General features: G+C 37.1%; 1 protein-coding gene across 1 annotated transcript; it reads left to right on the top strand.

The window, feature by feature from the left end:
• Positions 1 to 2,341: 2,341 nt before the first annotated feature.
• LOC144452887 (four-jointed box protein 1-like) lies at positions 2,342 to 5,360 on the top strand. Its single transcript, XM_078144088.1, has one exon. It carries the CDS (start codon positions 2,975 to 2,977, stop codon positions 4,469 to 4,471), a length of 1,497 nt encoding a protein of 498 aa, XP_078000214.1. The 5' UTR covers positions 2,342 to 2,974; the 3' UTR covers positions 4,472 to 5,360.
• The last annotated feature ends 19,083 nt before the right edge of the window (positions 5,361 to 24,443 follow it).

Genomic DNA, 24,443 nt, shown 5'->3' with positions numbered 1-24,443 from the left:
CAAACAACAACAACAACAACAACAACAACAACAACATAATAGATAACAGACTAAAACGGACTAACAAAAGGTTACAAAGAAAAGAGGTACAATTATTCATTTTTGTTATGTTGCCTTCATTCATTTATTAGGCTAACAAATTAAATGTAACATTATTAGTTCAGGCAATGGAAGACGTTTAACTTTCTCTCAGTGAGATGCAGAAGGAATCGAACAAGAAATCGACAATGAAATCAAAAGTTTTAAGAATTTGGTGCGAAATTTCTCTCGCTGCATCTTTCTTGCATAGTCCCTTGCTGCCTGCCCCCCTCCCCCTATCTCTCTCTCTCTCTCTCTCTCTCTCTCTCTCTCTCTCTCTCTCTCTCTCTCTCTCTCTCTCTCTCTCTCTCTCTCTCTCTCATTATAGATAGATAGATAGATAGATAGATAGATAGACAGACAGACAGACAGACAGACAGACAGACAGACAGACAGACAGTTAGATAGATAGATAGATAGATAGATAGATAGATTAGATAGATAGATAGATAGATAGATAGATAGATAGATAGATAGATAGATAGATAGATAGATAGATAGATAGATAGATAGATAGATAGATAGATAGATAGATAGATAGATAGATAGATAGATAGATAGATAGATAGATAGATAGATAGATAGATAGATAGATAGATAGATAGATAGATAGATAGATAGATAGATAGATAGATAGATAGATAGATAGATAGATAGATAGATAGATAGATAGATAGATAGATGTCCCTCCCTCTCTCCATTTAATTTCATCATTCAGGTTGTTTTTCACGTGTTGAAGTATTTAGCATAGTGTAAATTGACCTGGACATTTTTACTGTAGGAACGTGTCTAAAACATCATGAGGGTGACCCCCAAGAGTCATTACAACGCCCCCGAACAGTCCTGACTGCTCAGATCTAACCCACAAACTTGTAAAATACAGTGAAAAACTAATCGAATTATTGATTCTTGAATGAGGGAAAGGTATGATACCCACTTCACAGCCATGAAGTCTGATAAAATGAATGTACCGTGACGGAAACAACATAACCGTAAACTTATTTGGACTAAAACGGAGTGACATCTGGAAATACTAAGTTCTGGGTAGACTAGAATTTCAGGGTCACTTCAGAGGTATCGTATCAACAATATAGCAACCATACGGTGAACATACACATATAAAGAATGTCTCCAACATCACAACCCTTCCTTAAATAACAACCCAACATACTTAATATGACATACACGACCACTTGTGAAATTAGACCCATTATTTTACCAGACATGGCAGTTCATTAGATAGCCCACCTCAGTAGTCCCTTGATGCAGGACGGTCTTCCCTTCAGTTTGATTATCACTTTTTGGCCGTGGGATGTGAATCGGAGGTCAAAGGTCACAAGAGATAAAAGGATGTGCGTGCAGTGCATACCTATCTCTATGGAACATACTGATTGTGTCGGAATGAACCGGTGAATGAACACAACAATGCGTGGTAATAAACCGATCCTAGACATACCAGTTCCGACACTATTTTCGCACGTCGCTCAATTGATGCATTCAACCTTTGACCTTTGGTGTCATCAATTCACACTGGAGAATAAATCAATGTACAGTTCGCCCAGTTTACATTGCCCTGTCGGTAAACCTCCAACCCCTACAGGAGTATAATAATTGTATAATTTCTGGTTCCGTTACACTCATATGGATGATTCCAATAGCACTAAATAGGGATAGTTGCTCTTATTTTGTGACATAGTTTTAAGTGTTTTTTGGCCCATCCCACATAATTAAGTGCTATTATCCATTTACGTAACTTTTTTATGGCTATTGAAGGCACACTATTGAATTTTATTAACTTAATTGCTCCGAGAGATACTAGATAAATTCAACTTGTTTATAAGAGGGTACACGAGAAAGGTGAAACTTGCCACAATTGTGATGTTCTTTTTTCGACTCAAATATTTTAAGCATCGGTAACAAGATGCGTTGATCGGATTGTGTGCACAACTATTCACTTGACGGGTAGAGCTTTAGATGTAAATCCTAGCACCTTGTTATACACAATGTTTTTCTTTAATTCATGCTACTTTTCTCGACTTCAATAAGCCTCGGCATTATTCGACTGTACAATCAATACAAGGTCGGGACAAAGCCGCTTGTGTTTCGACCAATAAAAAGCTAGAATGTAACATGCCTGAGGGAAGGGGTATTTCAGGCAACATTGAAAAAAAGACCCCCTAGCGTGCTGTTGAGGTGCAAACTATTCTGAGTGTAATGTTTCGCCAACTGTCAGGAGTGCTTACTAGTGACTTGCTAACAGCACTGTAAGGGTCACGGTGGGTCTTTGAAGCAGACTACCTGCCGCGCTGTCAGCGACGCATCAAAATTACACTTGTGGCCTCCTGGGTGGACTTTATTTCGAACTCGGACACAACACTTTTGTGGAGTATCACTTGCTCGGAGCTGTTCGGCCATTGAGAGTGCAGACGAATGTAGTAAACGTATAACGTATGGATTGGACATTGTAATACGGCTACAGGCTATAGATGTCAAACCTGGGTTACCCCCGAAGTAATCACAACGAATTCTACTGAGGGAGCGAACCAGAATTCATCGACAGACCACACTTTGGCCAAACTATTTGGAATTGTGTTTGTATTTCTGATGGGAAACTCATGGTATTGGTAAACACAGAACGTAAAATTGGAAAATGACGCGTGTACCGTGGATCGCGTAGTGCTTTAAACTTTACGGTCACCGGGAAACACACTTCCTCTACTGGGAGTGTGTTGTTTGCTTACCTGTATGAAGATCACGGAGTCTAAGGTATGGCAAAACATGAGATAAGATGAATAATTTATCATCTGTCGATATTCAAGTGTTTGAAAAGACAGACAATTATATCGACTGCATTATCTGTGAGTGCACACGGTATTGATAACACCACTGTTGACGTATGGTCAACTCTACAACCACGATGCCTCGGCTGAGTGCATTGCTGGCTATCGGACTTATCTTCTCTGTGTGGACGTTACTTGGGACATATTTGCAGCTACCGAGTACTATTAATCATGATGTTGTTTTAAATGCCCAAATTGTGGATGAAAAACGCGAGTCTGGAGGAAACAATGCGTTTTTCGACATCGATGAAAGAAACCGTAGAGTGATACGTAAACCGTCGGCCATTTTCGAATCGTCGGAACAGGCTTTCAGTGGTACTTTGTTTAACGGCACAAAAACCAACAAATTTGAAAAGATACTTGAAAATAAGCCCGTCAGTAAATATGATATGTTACAAGAAGACAAATTGACACTAGTAAACACACTTGACGATTCGTATAGATTTAAGGCGCGGATAATTCGAAATAAACAGAGAACGCAATCTCGCCATAAACTGCTCGAACGTCAGCAGTACGAACGACTGAAAGAGCCGACTGCCAACGCTGATAAATCTACCTCTGAGGGTTTACCCAACGCAACATCTCAAATATCAAGTACTTGGAACAAAGAACATATCTTATCAAATGCTATATATTGGAGTAGTTATCTAGAAAATCATACACCCAAAGGTTTTGACGACAGACACGTCAAAAAGTGGATGGATTTCGCGCGTAATTCATCTGTCGTTCACATGCAAGACGGATGTGGTCGAATGCAGAATCGCCTGCTCACTTTTCAAAATGGATCGCTTACTTGTTGCCGTTATAGACAAAACATGGACCAACTACAAGGAGAAATGTTCTCATATCACTTATCAAGAATACTTGGAATAAAAAACGTTCCACCGTCTGTTTTAAGCTTGGTTCGTAGCAACGATTGGCAATGGAAAAATATAAGCGACGATATTCCGTTGGCGGAATGGAAACAGGACAAAATTGTGATTCTAACCGAATGGATTGACAATCTGAAACCAGCCTACATACCAAAACAATACAGAGAGGAAGATAGAAAAATGCATCCTACTCGCGAAATTTTAGAAAATTTGCAATTAGAGGAATTGGTTGAACTTGTTCAGTGGTCTGATTTGATCGTTTTTGATTATTTGACGGCGAATTTCGACAGAGTTGCCAACAATATGTTTAATCGTCAATGGAACGAATTCATCATGGATAGTCCAACTCATAACTTGGATCAGATCGCAGACGACGGGACGTTGGTTTTCTACGACAACGAGTCTGGTCTTCTACACAGCTATCGTCTGTTGGAGAAATATTCCCACTTTCACGACTCTCTTCTCAACTCTCTATGTATATTCAGAAGCTCAACGGCAGACGCCATTAAACATATACATGAACAACAAAACATTGGTGAAATCTTATGGGAGGTATTTCAACGAGAAGAACCCTTGTACAGGGAAATGCCAAGACTGCCACGGGGTAATGTAGAAACATTGAACAAGAGAATATCTGACGTTTATCAACAAATTCAGAAATGTGAGCAAATGTACAGATAAAAGTATAAAAACAATGGAAATTTAAAATCATTACATGTAACTAAACCAAAGCGATCTATGTGCAATCAAGACCTAGGGATATAATATCATATCATATTTTTTCTCCATCGATTATACCTTTTTGAGTTTATCTTCAAAATTTAATATTTACAATCATATCAGATTAAAAACTTTATTTATTAAGTGGGAAGGCGGAATATTTTTAGCTATATCCCAAAGAGATGTATAAATTATTAATTTTATTGACCTTCAAGGTATCAAATACCAGATTTCAAAATTTATGGGGAAAACAAGCATACCATACACAAAATGACAGTCATTTCTAAGTTTCTGTTTTCATCTGCGTAGGATTTTAGAACTGTTTTGGTGCAGAAATTTTTGCTTGCATCTACTCAGTGTGTTCTTGTTTATCGGCTGTAGATCTGACTGTCATGTGAAGTCTCACTATTGGTCACTTCCTATGTCGTGCACAGTGTTGTAGATCTCGGTATCATAAACATCATATTTTGATAAAATTTATGGAAATTTTTGTGAATTTTACCAAAATTTTGGAAGGGAATCCTTTTTAGAAGTGTCAAGACCTCAAAAAAGCTTTTACATACCGAATTTAACTCAAACACTATGCCAAAACATAGCGATGTTACTCTGTACAAAATGCGGTACACGCTCAGTGTCCTGGCAGTCGCCATTTTGAAAATTGTGTACATGTCAAGTGCATTGTTAAAATGTAGAGATAGCATGTATATTGTCACGTAAGAGATACAAATCATGTCGTGAGTGATGAACCCTGACTGTTTTTACCCCTTTAAGGAACGTTGAACACCGTTTGATAAGCCAAGAAAAAGCTTTAATATGTAAATTTTATGTAAAATACTTGCAATATCGAGACAATCATGTGGAACGTATCATTAAATTCATATCATGTTGGAAACAAAAATAAAAACGTCTTTGTCTTTTCTGTAAATATAAAACAAACGTTGTAAGAGTAGGTGTTATAAGAATTGTTTAGGGATGTGCCCTGGGCTGAGTGTCAACAATCTGTTTGGCTTGTGGTCAGTTTGGAGTTTATGCTTGTGTGTAGAGTTGGGCAAAGAGTTCAGACAATCGGTGTATTGACAGTTACGTACATGTGAAACAATCACAAGTAAACATTGCATTTAAACAAGAAGGTGTAAACTAGTTCATAATAGAGTTCTTAGCGACTTATGGTAGCACCGTGTAAACTCGTAAAAGTATTCTGTTCGCTGTGTCGAGTTCGGTGTCGATTTGTTCGCTGCTTAGCTCGGTATAAATTGCCACACTGGCTAGTTAAGCTCGGTGCCAATCCAAAACTGCTGTAGCCAGTCTCAGTGGCAAGGGACGACCAAACTGCGTTTCCTCATCAACCAATAATGATTGATCAATGACCAATAACCCTTGCAGATCCACCCGCGACAGACAGTCGTCTACATGATCATGATTCGATCTTGTGCAAATTTCAACAAAGAACTCCATAGTTCCCATGGTAGATCACAGTAGCAACGGTGTCACGAACCAGACATCCCACCAACGCCATGAACACCAGGTGTCCAGATACATATTAATTTCCACGGACACAGCAATATTCGTTATCAATTTATTGATATTATTTTGCCATTTTAAAGTTTTTAAAGTCCAAACTAAAAAGTTCACACGCCATCCAAGGTATTTTGTGTGCACACGTAGGTTTAAATTCCACATCGTCGACGTATGGCCATTAATTATATCCTAAAAACGGAGTCATATGTACACACGGTGTTAATATTTTACCTATAGGGTAAGTAGATGTTTAAGCCTACTAAATCACCGAGTATCCAGATAACACCCACCTACGGCTTTCGGTTTAAAGTTCCGTAAACACATCACGAGGTATTATTAATCTAATCGAAACGACCAGATGGATTCATTTGAAACAATCCATCAATTTAACTTCCTCGATTTCACAATTCGATGACTCTTTTATCGTTGAATTTGCCAGTAATTTTCCTTTTCCAATATGGCCGCTGTTTCAAAACATCCATCATCAACCAACACACCTTTGTATTGTTATTTTTCCCCTTACAAAAGTACATACTGGATATCTCATTTGTGTTTTTAAATTTTTTACGATTTTTTTTGTGAATTCTTATCAAACAGCCTTTCCCCTACTCAGCAACGACCGCCATTTCAGAGATAATATCGCCAGGCGTATCTTAATTTGCTCCTGGTCACCTTTGCATGGCTATTTTTTCCACAATACAAAGTGCATTATTTCAATCAATACGAAGCCACCCCGCTGCGTATCACAGTGCACGGTTGTCGAGTTTTTGTTCCGCTTCTGAGAGAGAACAAGAAACTTCGCGTCGCTGTGGTCCTGTGTACTTGTTGTACATTAATAAGCTTCGACATATAGCATTGAAAAAGCCAAGTTCTAACGTTTCAACAACATGATCCTGTGAATGTGACTAGAACAAAACTAGAAAGTCTCACTACTATTCAGCAGTCCCATCTTTTATTATATATTTGATTGCTATCTCAAGCAGATCTAATATTCTAATAAAAAACTACCGACTCAGAAAAACTGCACCCAAGGTTCAACTTTCTAAAGAATTCTTGTAAATCTCAATGCATGGAGGTCAATGTATCAAATTCGTACACTCAAATTCATGGATAAATAAGTTAAAATCTACACCAAAACGCGTACGTGGATAATAAAAGCAGAAAGTTTAAAAAGAGGGTGACTTACTATGTTAGATTTGCAAAAGCTATGAAGGTCGAAAGTCCAGTCTGTTTTCATTTAAAGAAATATTTTAGGAGAGGGCGAGCGAAAAGAGAACCGTAAGGCAACTTAATTGTTGGGAAGAGAATTACAACACTGCTGGTTGTATAACCGAAGCATTTATGCCGTGTTTCCAACTACATTTTCAGAACTAACTGTTACTTCCAAAACATGAAACTACAGTGATGATGTAAAGATGAAACTTAGAGTTGTTTCACGTCAAACCCAGGAATGGTATCTTCGAGAATACGTGTGCCTACGCGGAAAAGGGGAGAGGGGGAATCAAAATACGGGCATGGCGTGTTTTTTCGTATGTTGTGGGGATATGGGGTTCTCGGATTCGACAGATACGAATGTTATATTGAGGCATCTTCCTGGACCATACTACTTATCTAGAGACTTTCATTGCGCTCAGAGATATTTATATGTTCGATTGATAACTTTTTTTCTCCTGGATAAGTGGCAAAGTAGATTGATGTAATATCAAACAATGATATAGTGATCACTGGAACAACGTAGCCCTTTTTTTGTTTTGAGTCGATAGTTACTCACAAAACCCGAATGACATGGTGATTGGGACAACGTCACCCCGTGTTTGTTTTCAATTGATAATTACTCACGAAATCCAATTATTAAGACAAACATATCGGCATTCGGTCAATAAAAAACGTATTTGCATATAGATCTATGTACTAGAGGTGTTATCGTTGTAATTGGAGGTCGATGAACACATTTGATAGGTTTAATCATTTTAAAATTTCATTTACAAAGCTTCAAATATACTCAAATTTTACGGTTGAAAGATATCTGTAGGTATGTTTACTTTTAATGTAACCGATTTGACGAAACTTGAATTGGCGACAGTATTGAAAGTTTGGACACAATGGCGTGTGTTATCACAGGTGCATTTCCTTTCCATTACAGTAATTTTCTGTCTGGAAAATCAACTGTAAGGCTAGGAAAGTAGACTTGATTGAGATAACGATGAGATAAAGAGATTCCTTGTTGAATTGTACTTACCAACTGGTTTAGTTTTGTGTTTTGCATATCTTGAGTGGGTTCACTCTGTGTACGAGACTGGATACCTTTAAAGGTTAAATCAAGCAGAAGTTTTCTTTATGCATTCGGCAATCACTCTCCTGAATGGAAACTACCGATTCTTCCATTCCTATTGTATGTTCTTCCATTTACTGTGAGCTACTTCAAAAAGTACACTCGCTCGTGGTTTTTCAGCTTTTATGTTGTGGAAAATACCAAGGTTTGTGAGCCATGGTGATGGTAGTTAGTTGTGGCATGTATAACTGGTGTTGTATTATTCAGGCACGACTTGCCAGCTACTTCGCTGGAAAGACTGCCAGTACGAGTATTACTACCGTCACATATGTTGACACCCCTGGATAGCGTTTAGGTATTAGACGCAAACGAAAACAAACAAAACGTCGACAGTGAAATCAAGATTTAGTTTTTAAGAAGACGACCGACCTAGATTTGCTACCCATTTCTGTCCACCTCCTCCGAGTCTATATCGTAGTTCTTAGCCCCTTTCATCTTTTTTTTCTCTCCTTGTCTTTCAAAATCGCCCTCACTCCTATCTCTATGTCTGTCTCCAAGTCTCTGTCTGTGTCACCCTCTCCCTGTATCTCTGTCTCTAGCTCTGTCTGTGTATCTCTCTCTCTCTCTCTCTCTCTCTCTCTCTCTCTCTCTCTCTCTCTCTCTCTCTCTCTCTCTCTCTCTCTCTCTCTCTCTCTCTCTCTATGAGTCTCTCTCTTCACATCTCTTACCTTTTTGTCTGTCTTTGTTTCTCGATTTTTAAAAATATATTTATCTCACTAAATGTTTTAATTTAGGAACTTTCTCTGTGCAGTCCAGACTTTTAAATTCACAACAAAAATTGTCAATTTAAATTATAAGGACAAATAAATTGTTAGATGTTTTAAAAAGAAATCCAGTTTTTAAAATAAACTTGATAAGAGCCCAGTAGTATAGAATAGAGTAAAATAACAAAACATGGAAGAATATAGACCGGTAATGTTTATATTCTTGATATAAAAATACCAATTCTGTTCTCAACTATTTTCATTATATGGTACTTAGATTAAACGTAAAATTACTCAGTAAAAAATGGCAGCCATGTTTGTGTACATTCATGGTTCAATATCTCGACTATTGTATACAGACATTCAGACTTCGTCCAAATAACGAGAATCGGTAAACCAACGTGTTTTGTACAACTTTTCAATGGAGTTTCAAAATGTTGACAGTCCGTCAATTGGAATAAAACCAACCCTGTACAATGTTGTTGACAACGTAAACATATAAATGATGCTTTGCCATAGATTGTAGACCATACGGCTTCTGGTCTTCAAAAGTCCTCGTTAATTCGATCATTTATTTCTTTAAAAAAATGAAAACGTGAAAGTCATGCTTTTGTGTGTAGACAAATCGTTCTATTAAGAATCGAACTGTTCATTAGATAGCTTACAGTGTCTCGTCTGTCGTCAATATTATGATATGTCTCTATACATCCAATGAACAAACTTTCACATAGAACACCCTTTGTGTGGGACCACGTGTGATGAGTACTACCACAGTTGGGTGAGTCTACCTCCTTGGGTCGCTAAACTGCTGTAGATGTCATCTCAAGAGGTGGAGCGTGCACCGCAAATAACACCTTTGCCTTGGAGATGGACACCGACGGACTTCAAATAACAACTGTTCGGCTTGAAGGACCATCGATGGCGTGGATTAACACGTACTAGACAATATAAAATAACCGATTGATTGCCAATTGTCCATTGTGGTCTTATGCCTTACAGTTCAGTATTCGTCAAGTATTGGGTCTCCCCTTAAACCTCATCTGTGGTTCAAAGAAGCAAATATTAACTCTCAGGATTATCACCCCAATCCTTTCAATATATACGAAAGTCTCATAAAGCCATTCTCTCTCCTATGATATCATTTCTACCAGCAATATAACAGTTTTATTTTAGAAAACTGACTTTTTACGTGTACTGCAGTCTCACTATACATAGTGGTCTTTGTGTAGTAGTCGACATGTTGAAACAAAGCAATGTGTCGAGTGACAAACTTGAAGTTTCGGATCAGAAAAATGTCCTCGTTGAATAACATGTATGCTATATTTAACCATGATTATTTCGCCTGAGAAAAATACACCAAACTTTACAAAAAAGCTGTCAAAGTCCTCCATGTCATTGTTCTATGTATCGACCACCAATGTTACTACCATGACAACATCTAAGTGATACAAGTGGTCAGACACGAGCCCTTAGTACGTACTTTGGTGAAAAATAAAAACAATGTTTGTTTCCGATAACATGGCTTCAGAAAATAGGGTAGGTAGGTTAATATTTTATTTTATTTTACATTTTATTTTTTTAATTACTTCCACCCAAAGACAAGATACTCGTTGGTCACAATACTTCCATAACAGTTGATGAGGTGTAAAAGAAGTAAATGAAGACAATTATGGGATTCAGAAATAGACAAACACAATATGCAGACTGTGCTGTTATAGACTGACATTCTCGCTGAAATGTGATTTTTTTAGTATTAACCAAAGATACTTTGATAAGAAAATCTACAGGGAAATAGAAGTGAAATTGTCATAATTTTACCTTTTTGCATGTAACAAATGTTTTGGGTCGGCGGCTTAAACTCATTCTCGCCAACCAGAGCTGTTATCTCTTCCGCGAACTTCGAAATGCACCTAATGGACGGTGCCGTAAAAGAGGTCGTGGTTTGCGACAATGCTTAAACTTGGATTGGTCAGGTTATCAAACATACTATTTGTTTTTATTTGGCCTTATCTTACCACTTGTACTTTGAATTTCTTGCACGGGTATGAAATTATTCCTGTCAACAACAGAATTATTAATGATGTAACTGTAGCTGGAGGTCAGATGTCAATAACTGGACGATTTACACACAATTAGAGTACAATATATATTGCAGCTAATGAACTGGGTTACCATGGATTGCAAAGAAGTATAGATTGGGGATTTCAATCAAAATAACCTCTAATAGGGTCTTTATTTTTGTAAAATATAGTGTTTCGTTTAAAAAAATTTGAGTGGATTTTTAGACGAGCTATTTTTATATGTGTACAGACAGTGTCAGGGTTTCCCTTTTTCCCGGATTTGTATTCGTTTAACAAATTTGTTCATATATGAGTTGAAATTCTGGATTTGCAGGCTATAAAACAGGATGGTGCTGACTGGAATGCTTCTTGGGTAACGTGGACCGATCTGAAAGCTAATAACAAAAACACAAAAATATGTCATGATCCTCTAATACTTCTGTATTGTGTAAACATCTAACAAGTATCTCATCACACAGGTGATTTAGCCTCGATGGATACTTGCATTCTTGCTATATAAAGTGTGCGACCACCATTGTGATTGGCTGCTTGCAGACGGAGTACGCCGGGACTCGATTCCGACAATAGCCCTTTCCTTCTGCAGTGTTTAGGGACACAGCAGAATCGAGTCCCGTACTCCAGTTGCCAACAGGACTGCATTGTAGAATGATACTTAACCCAATAGCATACAAATGATACAAGTTTAAAACCTTACGTGTTATATAAAGACAAAATCCAGAAAACTCGGCGTCGGTCACAACATCCCCTTAACACATTGAATCGCATATCTCAAATCTCGATAAGAAAAATCAATTTTAAAACTGTCATTATAAATTGTTGATGTCTTCCATGCTTATAATGAAAGTAAAATTGCAAATACAACTAATAGTTCGATTATTAGACCACAGGAACATCTTAAGTTATCTTTCATTTCAACGTATCGTCCGGAAACCACTGTCAACCGACAAACCATTTTCAAGTAGACCGCGGTGAAAACCCTCCTTTGCAAATTGCGAACTGTATCTTGGCTATTTCAACATCAAGATGAACCGGTCTACCCAAAAAGCACAATTTTAACACGTTACATGGTATATAGTATAATTATGAATCCCAGAAAACAGCTAGTGCCGGTCATAATATCCCTTAAATAGCCTGAATCGCAAAACCTAAAAAAAAAAAATTTTTAAAGATGGCATCATAAATTGTTCATATCTGTCATGGTAATATTAAAAGTTATTAAATATAGTTGAGATTCGATAATATCACCATAGCAACGTCTTTTAGTTATCTTTCAGTTCCAACGTATCGTCGAAATCAGCTGATAAACTGGACGAGAACCTTTCATTAAATTACAAACTTATAACTTGGTTATTTCAGCATGAAGATAAAATGATCTGCCTAAAGGCAACGTAGACTACGAGAGCTGAGTTGAAAAAAAGAGTTTACATTATGCACTTTAGTCTAGAACTCGAATCAATGCTTAGGCCAAAAAAAATGTTTGGTACAGATAACCCGACCTAAACTTTTTTTTTTTGGTAATTCGAAAAATTTGAGATTTAGTGAGATTTGAATACGTCATCGCCTCGTGTGATCGAAACAATATGGCAGAATACAGTGTACCACACGATGTCTTCTGCGTATGGTACATAAAGTGTTATCACATCGATGAGAAGTGTCTGTCGATCTCTGTGAATATAAAGAGAACGTTTGAACATATCCTTGCAGATAAATAAATCCTACCTACCCACATTATTTTAAAATTAGGCGTTATCGGAACCACACAACCGATTTGGTTTGGCCTTACATTATGTATCTTGCTTTACTAACTTTAAAAACTTAAAATAAATACCCACTCCTCATCCTTATGGCCACTTTAACGGTATGGCAATTGCTACAGGAGTATACGTCGAGACTACGATGGAAAACTCGACAACATCGTCCACAGAGATTTACGTTCTCTAAATCGATCACAGACCATCGTTCCTACCGTCCACAGAGATTTAAGTTCACTCCAACAATCAGAGAACATCGTCAACAGTTGGTGAGCAAAATATAAATAACAATAAATCTCATTAATAGAATCTGATATTTGTCTTCTGTAATTATCTAATCATTATACTAGGTTCACAGAATTAATATTTATCAATAAATCTATATTAAAATAAACACTGATCTACCAAAAGTACAATACAGAAATTCTTACTTTTGTATTTTTGTGTTCGACCGGTGTTTTATTCGGGCACGACTCATCGGCATCCCTGTGAATTGTTGATGAATTTTAATGATATTTTGAAAGGGGCTGATATTAAATTATAATATGTATACCTCATAAGACGTTTTCCTAGCGTCATAATTATAGTGTTCTATACAGAGTTTATTAAGACTTAAATTTTCATTTTTTCCTAACCCGAGATTCTATTTTGTATTTTGACTGAGGTCGACCTAGAAGCTACCCTCGCTCATGAACTGCTTCAGAAAAAAAAACACCGTTTTCTGTTGCCGAAATTTGTTGATATTGGCCCATAAATCATCGGCCATGTTGTGACATAAATGTCTGGTATTGACTATTCTACAATTGTACCGTCACTCCTGATCGTTTCTCTCAATCACTGACGCAGAACGTATATTTATTTGTCTTGTCACAGAGAAGCTCTCTAGATGACCACGTAGTGAAAGCAACAACTGTCTAGGGTAAACAAAAAGCAGTTGTATTTATACCACTTTTACCACTAGCTGTCGGATTTTGTCAATTTTCTACTCCCATTTGTCTGACTTTGACAATGTTGTACTGCGAGGTGTCTGATTTTGATCGTTCTGTGAGAGTAGCTGAATAAAGTGCTATGAGTCATCGGCGTATTCAAACGCCAATTTTCTGCCCTTATTCAATTCACGTTCTTCTCGATGCTCAATATTTTATGAATACATGTAAGTTGATGAATACAAATGTTCTATCCCCATTCTATCCACGTTCTGCTTGCGAAGGTAGATCTTTATGAAAAAATACATAGGTCTACAGGAGAGGTCAGGTCTTGAATGTTTCTCGAGTAAAATACCCAGTACTGTCTCCTGTGTATTCAGATTAAGTTAATTCATGCATTTTACTTCGGCAAATGATGAACATCAACAGTGAGATCCACAAAGGTGTGCATATAGATTCGTTCTCTCTCGATAAACATAATCCGAAATGTGTGTATGTGCTTGTCTGTGAATGAATGAATGAATGGATGGATGAATGAATGAATGAATGAATGAATGAATCTGTCTGTCTGTCTGTCTGTCTGTCTGTCTCTATGTATGTATGTATGTATGTATGTATGTATGTATGTATGTATGTATGTATGTATGTATGTATGTATGTATGTATGTAATGTTTGTGAAATGAGTGTGCCTTTGTCGTAATCATACCGAAGTCGCTCCTGTAAAAGAAATTAATCACGAAAGGATTACTGTCATAGCTTGTTGGATACATACTCATTCAGTTAAACGTGTCATGACTGATGTAAGCATTGCATAAATCCAGGTTGACAGTTACTCCCAGTAAGGCCATGATTAATTTACCATTGCTATTGTACAGTCAATAAGTACAATACTGTTCTCATTAATTCGTGTCGTCAAGTCAGTGCACAGATTAATAATATTTTCTCAGATATGGAGAAATTAATTCACCGCTGAATCAACCGATAACAATATACATAGTCTGCTCAATAATCATGAAAGCTTTTTTTTCCCAGAGAAAATGACGTGTATTTGATGCCAATTATTACTTTCATGTCAAATACTTTGATGTCATGTCGGACTGCCAATTTAGACACTAAATTCAAACACATTATGTGAACAAAATAACTATCATACAAAATCTGAGAAATTGTGCGATATGTAAATTTCAGTTTGGGCGGGAAAATATTTCTGACGACAAGAGAGTTTGATAGGATTTATGGAACATTGCATTATTCGCTCAGAAATTTCCTTTCTCCGCTGGAAATGGACGCGGTTTATGGTCTTAGATTAAATCGCAATATACTGTGACTTCGATATTTATAAATCATTTTGGCAATTGAAACGGAAGTGAGAAGTTATGAGAACGCCCAACACGTTAGCAATCATGGGTATCATTCACGCGTTGTGCTATATCATAATGGTAATCAAATTGTTAGCAAATGATGCTATCATATCCGCCATTTTGTTTATGTTGAGACCCAAGTCCGCCATCTTGATAATGTATCGATCGTGTATATTGTATGGGACTTTTATGGGGTCAAAGTAATTAAAATGATGACTTTTATCGGATTTGTTATCTTCAATTAATGGAGTTCGACAAAACGATAACAGAATACAAAACTTTAAGAAAGCTTTTAACCTCATTAGCGCAAAACACTTTCCCGCCGCTTATTGTTCGAAAATTGCCGTCGTTTTGTTACTTCAAAGTTTACGACACGTTTAAATTTGATTTTAGACCACAATTGTAGTAAATGAAACGGCGTCGTTTTGAATGTAAGGGAATTCAAAAAATTATGGAAGCTTTTAATCCCATTTAGTGCAAAACACTTTCCCGCCATTATTCTTTTCCAAAAATTGTCGTCTTTTTGTTACTTTACGAAACATTTCAATTCGATTTTAGACTACAATTGTAGAAATGAACCTTTTTGATAAAATGTCGGCAAAATATTTGTATAAGAGAAAAAAAATACTCAATTGACAATCGTTTCCTTTGAAATAGAGTCTCTGTTGGTCTTGCTTCACAATTATGTGATGCCTGATTGTGAATTAAGTTGTTACGTCAAATGTATTGCTATCGTGCGAGCATTGCTGATCTGTTGTAAAGAGAAGTTAATTTGACGTCCTTCACCCTTGCTATCCGAGTGAAGATTTTAATAAAAATCCAATGAAAAAAGCAATCATCGAGTAAAATTTAATAAACGAAGCGAGATATGTGTATGAAATTTTCCGCCATTTCTGCTTTGTTACACAATAAATGGTCGTCGTCCTTCGACTAAATGCATCGATCAATGCCGTTACAATGAGTCATTGAAAACAGTCGTCCCAGCCGGGCAACTCAACTGAATGTGTGCTGTACATGTACGTTGATCGTGTAAACTGTGACATGGACGAGAACATTGTGACAGGGATGAGAAGAATATTAGTAGTGACGCTCATAGCACTCGTCCTTGAGGGTTTTGAAGCGTAACGTAAACGAACATATCGCAATAAATGTCAATCCTTGTCAGCCGACCTACTTCAAGTTGGAGTTGAACAGAATTCATTATTTGGCGACAATATGTCGTTAAACGACTCTTAATGGCAAATTTGTTTTAACAGTCAACGCCTGTCGTTAAAACAGATCCGTTTAATCGACATTTAGAGCATTTTTATATGAATTATTTGCTAATTCTTTCTGAAGTGGTAACCTTTAGTCTGTGAGTGTTTGTACCTAAATGTCAACAAATGAATCGATACAGGTACTAACACACAGTGTAACAGGCAGTATATCAACGTTAGTAGCACCAATACAATGTATAAATTGGCATGAATTATATTTTGATTTGAACCACAATTGTGTCCCTGTCAACCCAGTCGTATAAGTGGGAACCTGGTAGGATAGAAGTTGCAATAAGAATGCTTTAATCATATGCATATATAGAGGCTGAATTGGATTGTATAGTCTAGTCCCTATACGGTATATTTACGATTTACACCCCTACTCACTCCTGCTTCGTAGGGAATTCGAGGAAGTACGTGTATTTGTTTATAATGGGCTATTGTCCTGCTATAGATCCGTGCTAGGGGTAATAATTGTAAAGTGCTTTGAGCACAAAGTGAGAAAGTGCTATATAAAAACTCAGACCACTATATATAGAAAACTAACATTATCCGTATTATTATTAGAACTAGTCCGAGGAAGAAGGCCAGACGTCGTCGTCAAGAGATTCCGACCTAGTGAGAACATTGTGGGCTGAAACTTCTACCAGTATACAGGAGAGAATTACTTACTAAAAAAAACATTGAAAGTTCTAGACCAAATCGGTGTATCTAAAAGGCCACTTCCCTGTGCCATTACAATTCACTGCACGTGTGTAGAACATGACTCGGAGCATGGCATCTCTTTATTATTTATTATCCCAAACCTAGCGTACCTGGGCATATTTTTAAAGAAATAGCCTTTGGGAGAGATTAAAGCATAAGTGCTACAGACCCTTTTCTCATGGCATGTATTCCCACGGCATTTGATTCAAGTAGATAACTTAGATGGCTTAGATGGATGGGTACAACCGTACATCATGTGTTATTTATTCACCACTTTTCTGTATGAATCGACAGAGAAATTCGCCTGTCATTTTACTAACATCAATAACAATATTAGAATTATACATAATATTTTACTTAGCGCATAGTTAGTGTAGTCAGTGCATGCGGTGTGTACATCCAGTATTGATGTAGATAACGGCCGGTAGCCGGCAAAAATCAGCCGGCTACTCCACAATTTCTTGCCGGCTACCTTTTTGAGGAATATGTGTTTAGCAATACTTGTTTCAAATGAAATGTAGTCATTTTGTTTGACAGATTCATGGCTCCCACTCATAGATATTACCGCAAACTGTTCCGATCTTATCTGACAACTTGTAAAATTAGCTACATTCCTGATCATCCATATATTTGATATTCACTTTGCCATAAAACAGACTAACGCCAACAGTAAAAATAATCTCAATCTCTGCAGACAAGACAGACGAATAACAAACAATCACACAATACTCGTATTTGCAGCAACGGTGAAACTCGTTGCCCTGGAGATGAACAGGAAATTACCCTGGTACCCGAGAAAGTATAAGCCTTATGTCCATAATACAGTAGTATGTATGGATGTATAATGTATGTCGAATGAAAGTCGAGACCTACTTAAAGTAGTGAAACGTGATATACCATAGCTGTCATTATGAGATAAGGTCAACCTATGCAATGTTGATTTGTACTCTGTTTGTTGGTTTTTGAGTCAAAAGAAAAATAAAACTTTTTGGAATTGAGTTTGAATTAATGAGAACAACTCTGTATGGAAATGTTCGATCAAGTTGTTAACAATTTTATCTGTACGCTCTCTAATTGATTAATTTTATCTCAATCCTTCTTCTTCTTCTTCTTCTTCTTCTTCTTCTTCTTCTTCTTCTTCTTCTTCTTCTTCTTCTTCTTCTTCTTCTTCTTCTTCTTCTTCTTCTTCTTCTTCTTCTTCTTCTTCTTCTCTGTCTCTCTCCCCTCTCTCTATTTCACTCTCTCTTCTCTACTCTTCCCCTCCCTTCCCTTTCTCTCTCTATCTCTTCTCTTCTCTTCTCTTCTCTTCTCTTCTCTTCTCTTCTCTTCTCTTCTCTTCTCTTCTCTTCTCTTCTCTTCTCCTCTCCACTCCCCTCTCCTCTCCTCTCCTCTCCTCTCCTCTCCTCTCCTTTCTTCTCCTCTCTCCTCTCCCCTCACCCCGATCCCCTCTCCTCTCCCCTTCTCTTCTTGTCTCTTCTCTCACTGAATGGTTTCCACAGGACATGAAATGAGTATGATGTATCATATGCCAGGCAGCATGTACGTAGGTCAGGAGGTCACCCGGCTCACAAAGCTTCTCCCTGGTCTGAGATCAAGCTTCCACTATCCTTTTGTCGATAATCCAAACACGCATGCTCAAAACAACTTACACTCACTCGTCAATTTGTTGATTTTGTTGGTTTGTGTGTTTTCTTATTGTTTGTTAGTTTGTATTCTATTGATCTTAAGCTAATCTTTCGGCTCTATCGTTGGTTGTAGTAGTAGTAATCAGTTATATAGCTAGCTGTCTAAACAAATACCAGAGCTCTGAAGTTTCACAAGTAAACTGAATAGCTCGTGCCTGTAAAGAAAAATATCGCGCCTACACGGCGTCAAGCTTGAATGTCAAAAATCAAGCAATGTTTTTGTTTCAGTTCGATTACACAAATCAGGCATTGCTTCTTTTGTTTTAAGCCTCGACAAAAGAAGACGGACATTTTATTTGTGCTTTCCCGATTACCTGCTTTATTATCTGTGCGTATGAAAAACCAAAGACAATACCACGAACACACTACGAAACTAAACACCTAGCCAGATAAACTTCCATCAAGTCCGTACACGTTACGAATTCGCCATCGTAAAGCATGTCGCCTAAGGCGATATAATTGTTCGCAATGTTCGCGTTATTAGCAGGGTGGGTTTTTTATTCTGAAGTATGCAGTAATTAGATAGTGTTTAGTACAGGCTGTATTCATTCTGATATCCTATGCACTGATGAATAACCTTCAATTAGTTACAATGGCGTCCGTACACCCTGGTACAATCAATTATGTGTGGAAATTAGAGAAATACTTTTCAGTGTGTTTTTTGTCATGCACTAGATAGTAGGAGAAAAACTGATACGTTTGGTTCGTAGTGGAGATATGTAACTTGGTGAAGTGTGTCAGAGAGGGGGGAGAGAAAGAGAGAGAGAGAGAGAGAGAGAGAGTGTGTGTGTGTGGGGGGGGGGGGTTAGTAGGCAGACAGACATATAGAGACAGTGACGGACGACAGAGATAGAAAGACAGTGATCTAGACTGGTAGAATGAGAGGGGCAGACAAAGGGAGAGAGTCGGGAAACAGACACAGTGAAAGACAGAGGCAGAGAGTCGTATGCATTTACAAGTTGACCCACTGGAGTAGCTTTCATTTTCAATTGAAAGTCGGCGATTTTCTGACATTGTCAGCGGTCTTACATTATGCTATGCATTACATATTATCTGGAAGTGTATTTTGTTGTGGCAAAGCTGGAAGATATTATGCGAATGTGCACATGGTAATTGACTTCTCCTGAAGTTTAATTTGGTTCCAAAAAATCCCGAATAAAGAGCAAAACATTTCAAGACTTTCAGACTTTCAGACTTTTGATGGCCCAATGGTCGTAAACTTTTGTTCAATTCTTTTTAGTGCACATTGGATATTTAATCTCAACTCATGCTTGTATGCAACATCAGAGCCAAGTAAACCACTGTATCAGATATTTATATTATATAATTTGGAATAGACTCAAATATATATTGCTACGTGTACTATTCAGAAAATATACAGAAATATCCTTAATTTTGAAAAAAATGCGAAGCCCGCATGAGGATATATAGCCCATCACCAGAAAAAAATATATGCATTGGGTAGGTTGAACAGCTTTTCCATTTTTTCTGGCCTAATGTTGTATCTTTCAAAGTAGTTGCCGAAAAGATGTCACATTCAAAGTAAAAAAATTGATGGTGCTTTCTCAAATAAGTAACACAACAAAATAATCATTTTCTTTACCCAACTCCCAAAACTGTTACGGCCTCGTTTATGTCGGAACTCAGTGAACTCAGTGAATTCTCCTTGTCATTATCATTATAATGGAAATTGAAGTTTGGATTTTGATGTCGAAGGTACAGCTCTGTTTACAAATTCAGGGCCATTCTTTCCATAGCAAATTGTCGCTTCAAAATGAATTGCGGAATAACGCTAGTGTCAGTGTGCAAAGAGATAATTATATCAAACAACATTTCAACCAAAGACAACGTCGAACACAATTATTGAAAGAAATATCTTCAAATAGTGGATCTTAAACTGCGTACCTAGTTTAATAGTTTTTCAGGGCCACCAAATATTCCAAAAAGAGATCTGCCGTTTTATCAGTATGAAATGTTTTAATATAATTTAATAATAAGGAACCAGATGTAAATGAGATCGAGCGCATCTTCGGAGTCACTGCATGCAGCATAGCAGGCAACCTCACGTTGAACGACCTTTTCCGTCTTTTTTTTTAAGTTTCACTCGCTGACATTATAATTGCGACTTGCTTCAAATGAAGGAGACTTTCAAGACTACTGTTACTCGCGGAAAATGCACAGTGCATGTGCGCACTTCTTTTGTACTTTCTCCGCACAAAGAATTTTTAATTTGCTGCAAAAAGTTACAATTTTTAACTGGACACATTTTAAATCAAAGTTACGCCAGCGTACAATAGCGATATAAGATATACATATTAGCCATGAGTCAGTGTACCCATTGAAATCGCGCATGCTAGGAATCGTCGCGTAAATAACGATTTTAATAGCATCGCTATGTATTCAAAAAGTAGCTTTTTTCTTTCTTTTTTCCAAAATTTCAGGGGGGGGGGGCAGCTGCCCCCCCCCCTTGCCCCCCCCCCCCGCAGGCTACGGTACTGGAATCGGAGGCATAGCTGGTACAGTAGATCAAAGCCTCGTTCTTTTTTGATCTATTTATGACCATGTACCTAGCAGTTGTCTATTGTGTACTACCAATACGATATAATGTTCTCTATTTCAGAGGTCTGTGACCGAAAGTGGTCATTCTGAATACCCTATAAAAGTCGTCAGTTTGTTTCTCTTGTTATGTACTCCTCCTCGAATACCAATATTTTTTCTTTACTGTTTACAGGGATGTTTTCAGTACCCTTGCCTAAATCTTTGAATCCACAACAAGTTACAATAGAAATCCAATGTTTACCTAGCTTCAGTAATCACTGCCTGTGCTATAGCCGACCTGTAGTCGCCTCCCCATTGACGTAGCCAGTCAATTGAAAGCAATATAAAACGTGAAATAGGCAAATCAATACATTATGATTCTCTCTCAAATTCAGTGTATTTTGATAGTGAACAGGAGACATTATTCTGACGTCACGAGGTGTACATAGAAAAGAAACGAAGAAAATTCGACACTAATCATGGCGGTGCAAAACTGCAGCGTTATAGCTTATAAATGCATTGAATTATCTTGGTTTAATGGACTACATCAATATCCAGTCTATATAGCCTGCAGCAATGTTACCAAGTAACAAACAATTATCGTCTGCCCCATTTTTCCCGCCAACCCAGAACTGCAACTTTTTGATCATTTTAGACAAAAATTATGACGGTAATATTCACAGTTCTGTAGATTTGTTCATCGATTATTAATCTACTAATTTAGAACAAAAATGTGATTATTCAAATGATTTTGAAGACAAGAAAGGTGTTTTTGATAATGCGTAAACATTTGTAAACTTTGACCAGCTACAATGGTATTACGTTCGCTCAGTGCACAGACATAGTAGATGAAAGCCCACATTCTCTTGACTCGTACAATGGTGGGAAGTTTGTGTCGCCACCAACTCTAACGCGCGATATGGAACAATGGGAATTGCCTTGCAGAAAGAAGCTAGTCGCAGACGACTAAGATCTTTTGGCGGGATGGGATTTAACTTGTTGTTTTTTTCGGGGGAAAACATGAATTTACTTATGATTTGCGACAGGTAGCCTTGGCGTGACTTACATACCCTGCTGACGTCACAGTGAAACTTACCGTACATTGAACCATGATACAATTTATCAAAGTTTTGTTTTTGGTTGCTGTTTTGTTTCTTTTTCATTAGTCGGAGGACGACAACTGCAATTTTCCTTCATTCCAACCATGGCTGCTGAATTTTGAATTTGAACGGTTGCGTTCAACCATGCCATGATGACTCAGACCACACGTGACAAATAAATAATCTCTTAAAGGGTCTTAAATTGGGGTTCAATTCGCCATCTTGTTTTCAAGGAAATCATCAATTTTCTATTTTTTCTGCAGAGTTAACGCAATATTCGGCGGCCATATTGAATTCTAAAATGACTAAATGTAGATCACTGACCTCAAATTCAAATATTTGTACGGTACGGTGACATCAGATTTTTAAAATTGATTTTAACTGAAAATAGGTTGGGATAACAGCGAAACATTTATTTTCGAGAAGCAAAACATTTATTTTCGAGAAGCATTCTACGTCAAAGTACAACTTCAGTGTTTTAGATTTGTCAGGATAATTTTTGTCCATATCCTAAAATCCGAATCGAAAGCACTACAAGTGTAGAGTGCTACATGCGAAATGGGAATTCGTGACGTCAATTCTTTGGTAGGTAAAACAATATTCTCAGGCGTAAAATATTTTGTGATATCGCCGTTCCTTTACATTGGAAACTATTTCACAATCAGTACATCTACTGGTACCATTAGAATTTTTACTTCTGGCTAAACAATTACCTCGTCATTTCAAGTAGCTTGTACTAAAAGCGTCAGCTAAGAGGTCAAATGTCAATTTATTGAATCAAACCATTTTTACCCTAAGTGTTCACACTGGTGTTATTAACACAGTAAAGATAAAATGTGTTTGAGACTCTTGTAAAGACCATTAGATATTATTCCCCAATATTTTTCTTCATTCAACTATGGAAGAGACGAGGGACCTAGGGAGCCTTGTCACTATGTGTCGCTAGACGAGTAGTGACAAAACCCTTTGTTCACGAGTATTTTCCGGCTGAATGAAAAGAAATTGTGGAAAATAATATAATTACACCTCCTCAAACATAGATTATGAAAACAGGGAGGGGAAATAGTGTCGATTTTTCTTTGTATACTGTATATTCTTCCTCAGTCTTTAAAGGTACATTGGGAAAACCTGTATAAAGTGTTATGTCTAGAGTGTCTCATTACCATAATTTATCAACAGAAAAGGTGACGTCATGTCTTTGGGTTCAATTACCGCTAAACTACGACTCCTAGATGAAATACAAATTACTTCTAAAATTGCATGCTGAGTTTTTACATTAAAAAAAACATTCCATACGTGAGTTTAATTTGTTGCATAATATTCGATTTATCACGTAACAATAAAAATTATTTGATGGACCCTGACTTTGTATCCTGCAGAAATAAAAGCATTCCCTCTGTAGATATGGCATCGTGCTCATTCTTGTAATATTATACTGAAATAACATCACAGCGTTTTTTCAGAATAAAAATTACTTCCTGTCAATTTGTAAAATTATATTTAGTCGATTTGTCTAATCTTATACCAATATTGTTTTTGATTGTAATATTAGAAGAGTTATATATCACATGACATATTTGCCTATAGTTGGTAATCAACGTTATAATTACCATGTATGTATGTATGTATGTATGTATGTATGTATGTATGTCTGTATGTATGTATGTATGTGTGTGTATGTATGTGTGTGTATGTATGTCTGTATGTATGTATGTATGTATGTATGTATGTATGTATGTATGTATGTATGTATGTATGTATGTATGTATGTATGTATGTATGTATGTATGTGTGTGTATGTATGTATGTATGTGTGTATGTATGTATGTATGTATGTATGTATGTCTGTATGTATGTATGTATGTATGTATGTATGTATGTATGTATGTATGTATGTATGTGTGTGTATGTATGTATGTATGTGTGTGTGTATATGTGTGTGTATGTATGTCTGTATGTGTGTGTGTGTGTATGT

This window comes from Glandiceps talaboti, chromosome 23 (genome assembly GCF_964340395.1).
Source record: "Glandiceps talaboti chromosome 23, keGlaTala1.1, whole genome shotgun sequence".
NCBI classification, from domain to species: domain Eukaryota; kingdom Metazoa; phylum Hemichordata; class Enteropneusta; family Spengelidae; genus Glandiceps; species Glandiceps talaboti.
The sequence above is the reverse complement of the archived record's forward strand: the minus strand, read 5'-3'. Positions and strand labels throughout refer to the sequence as shown.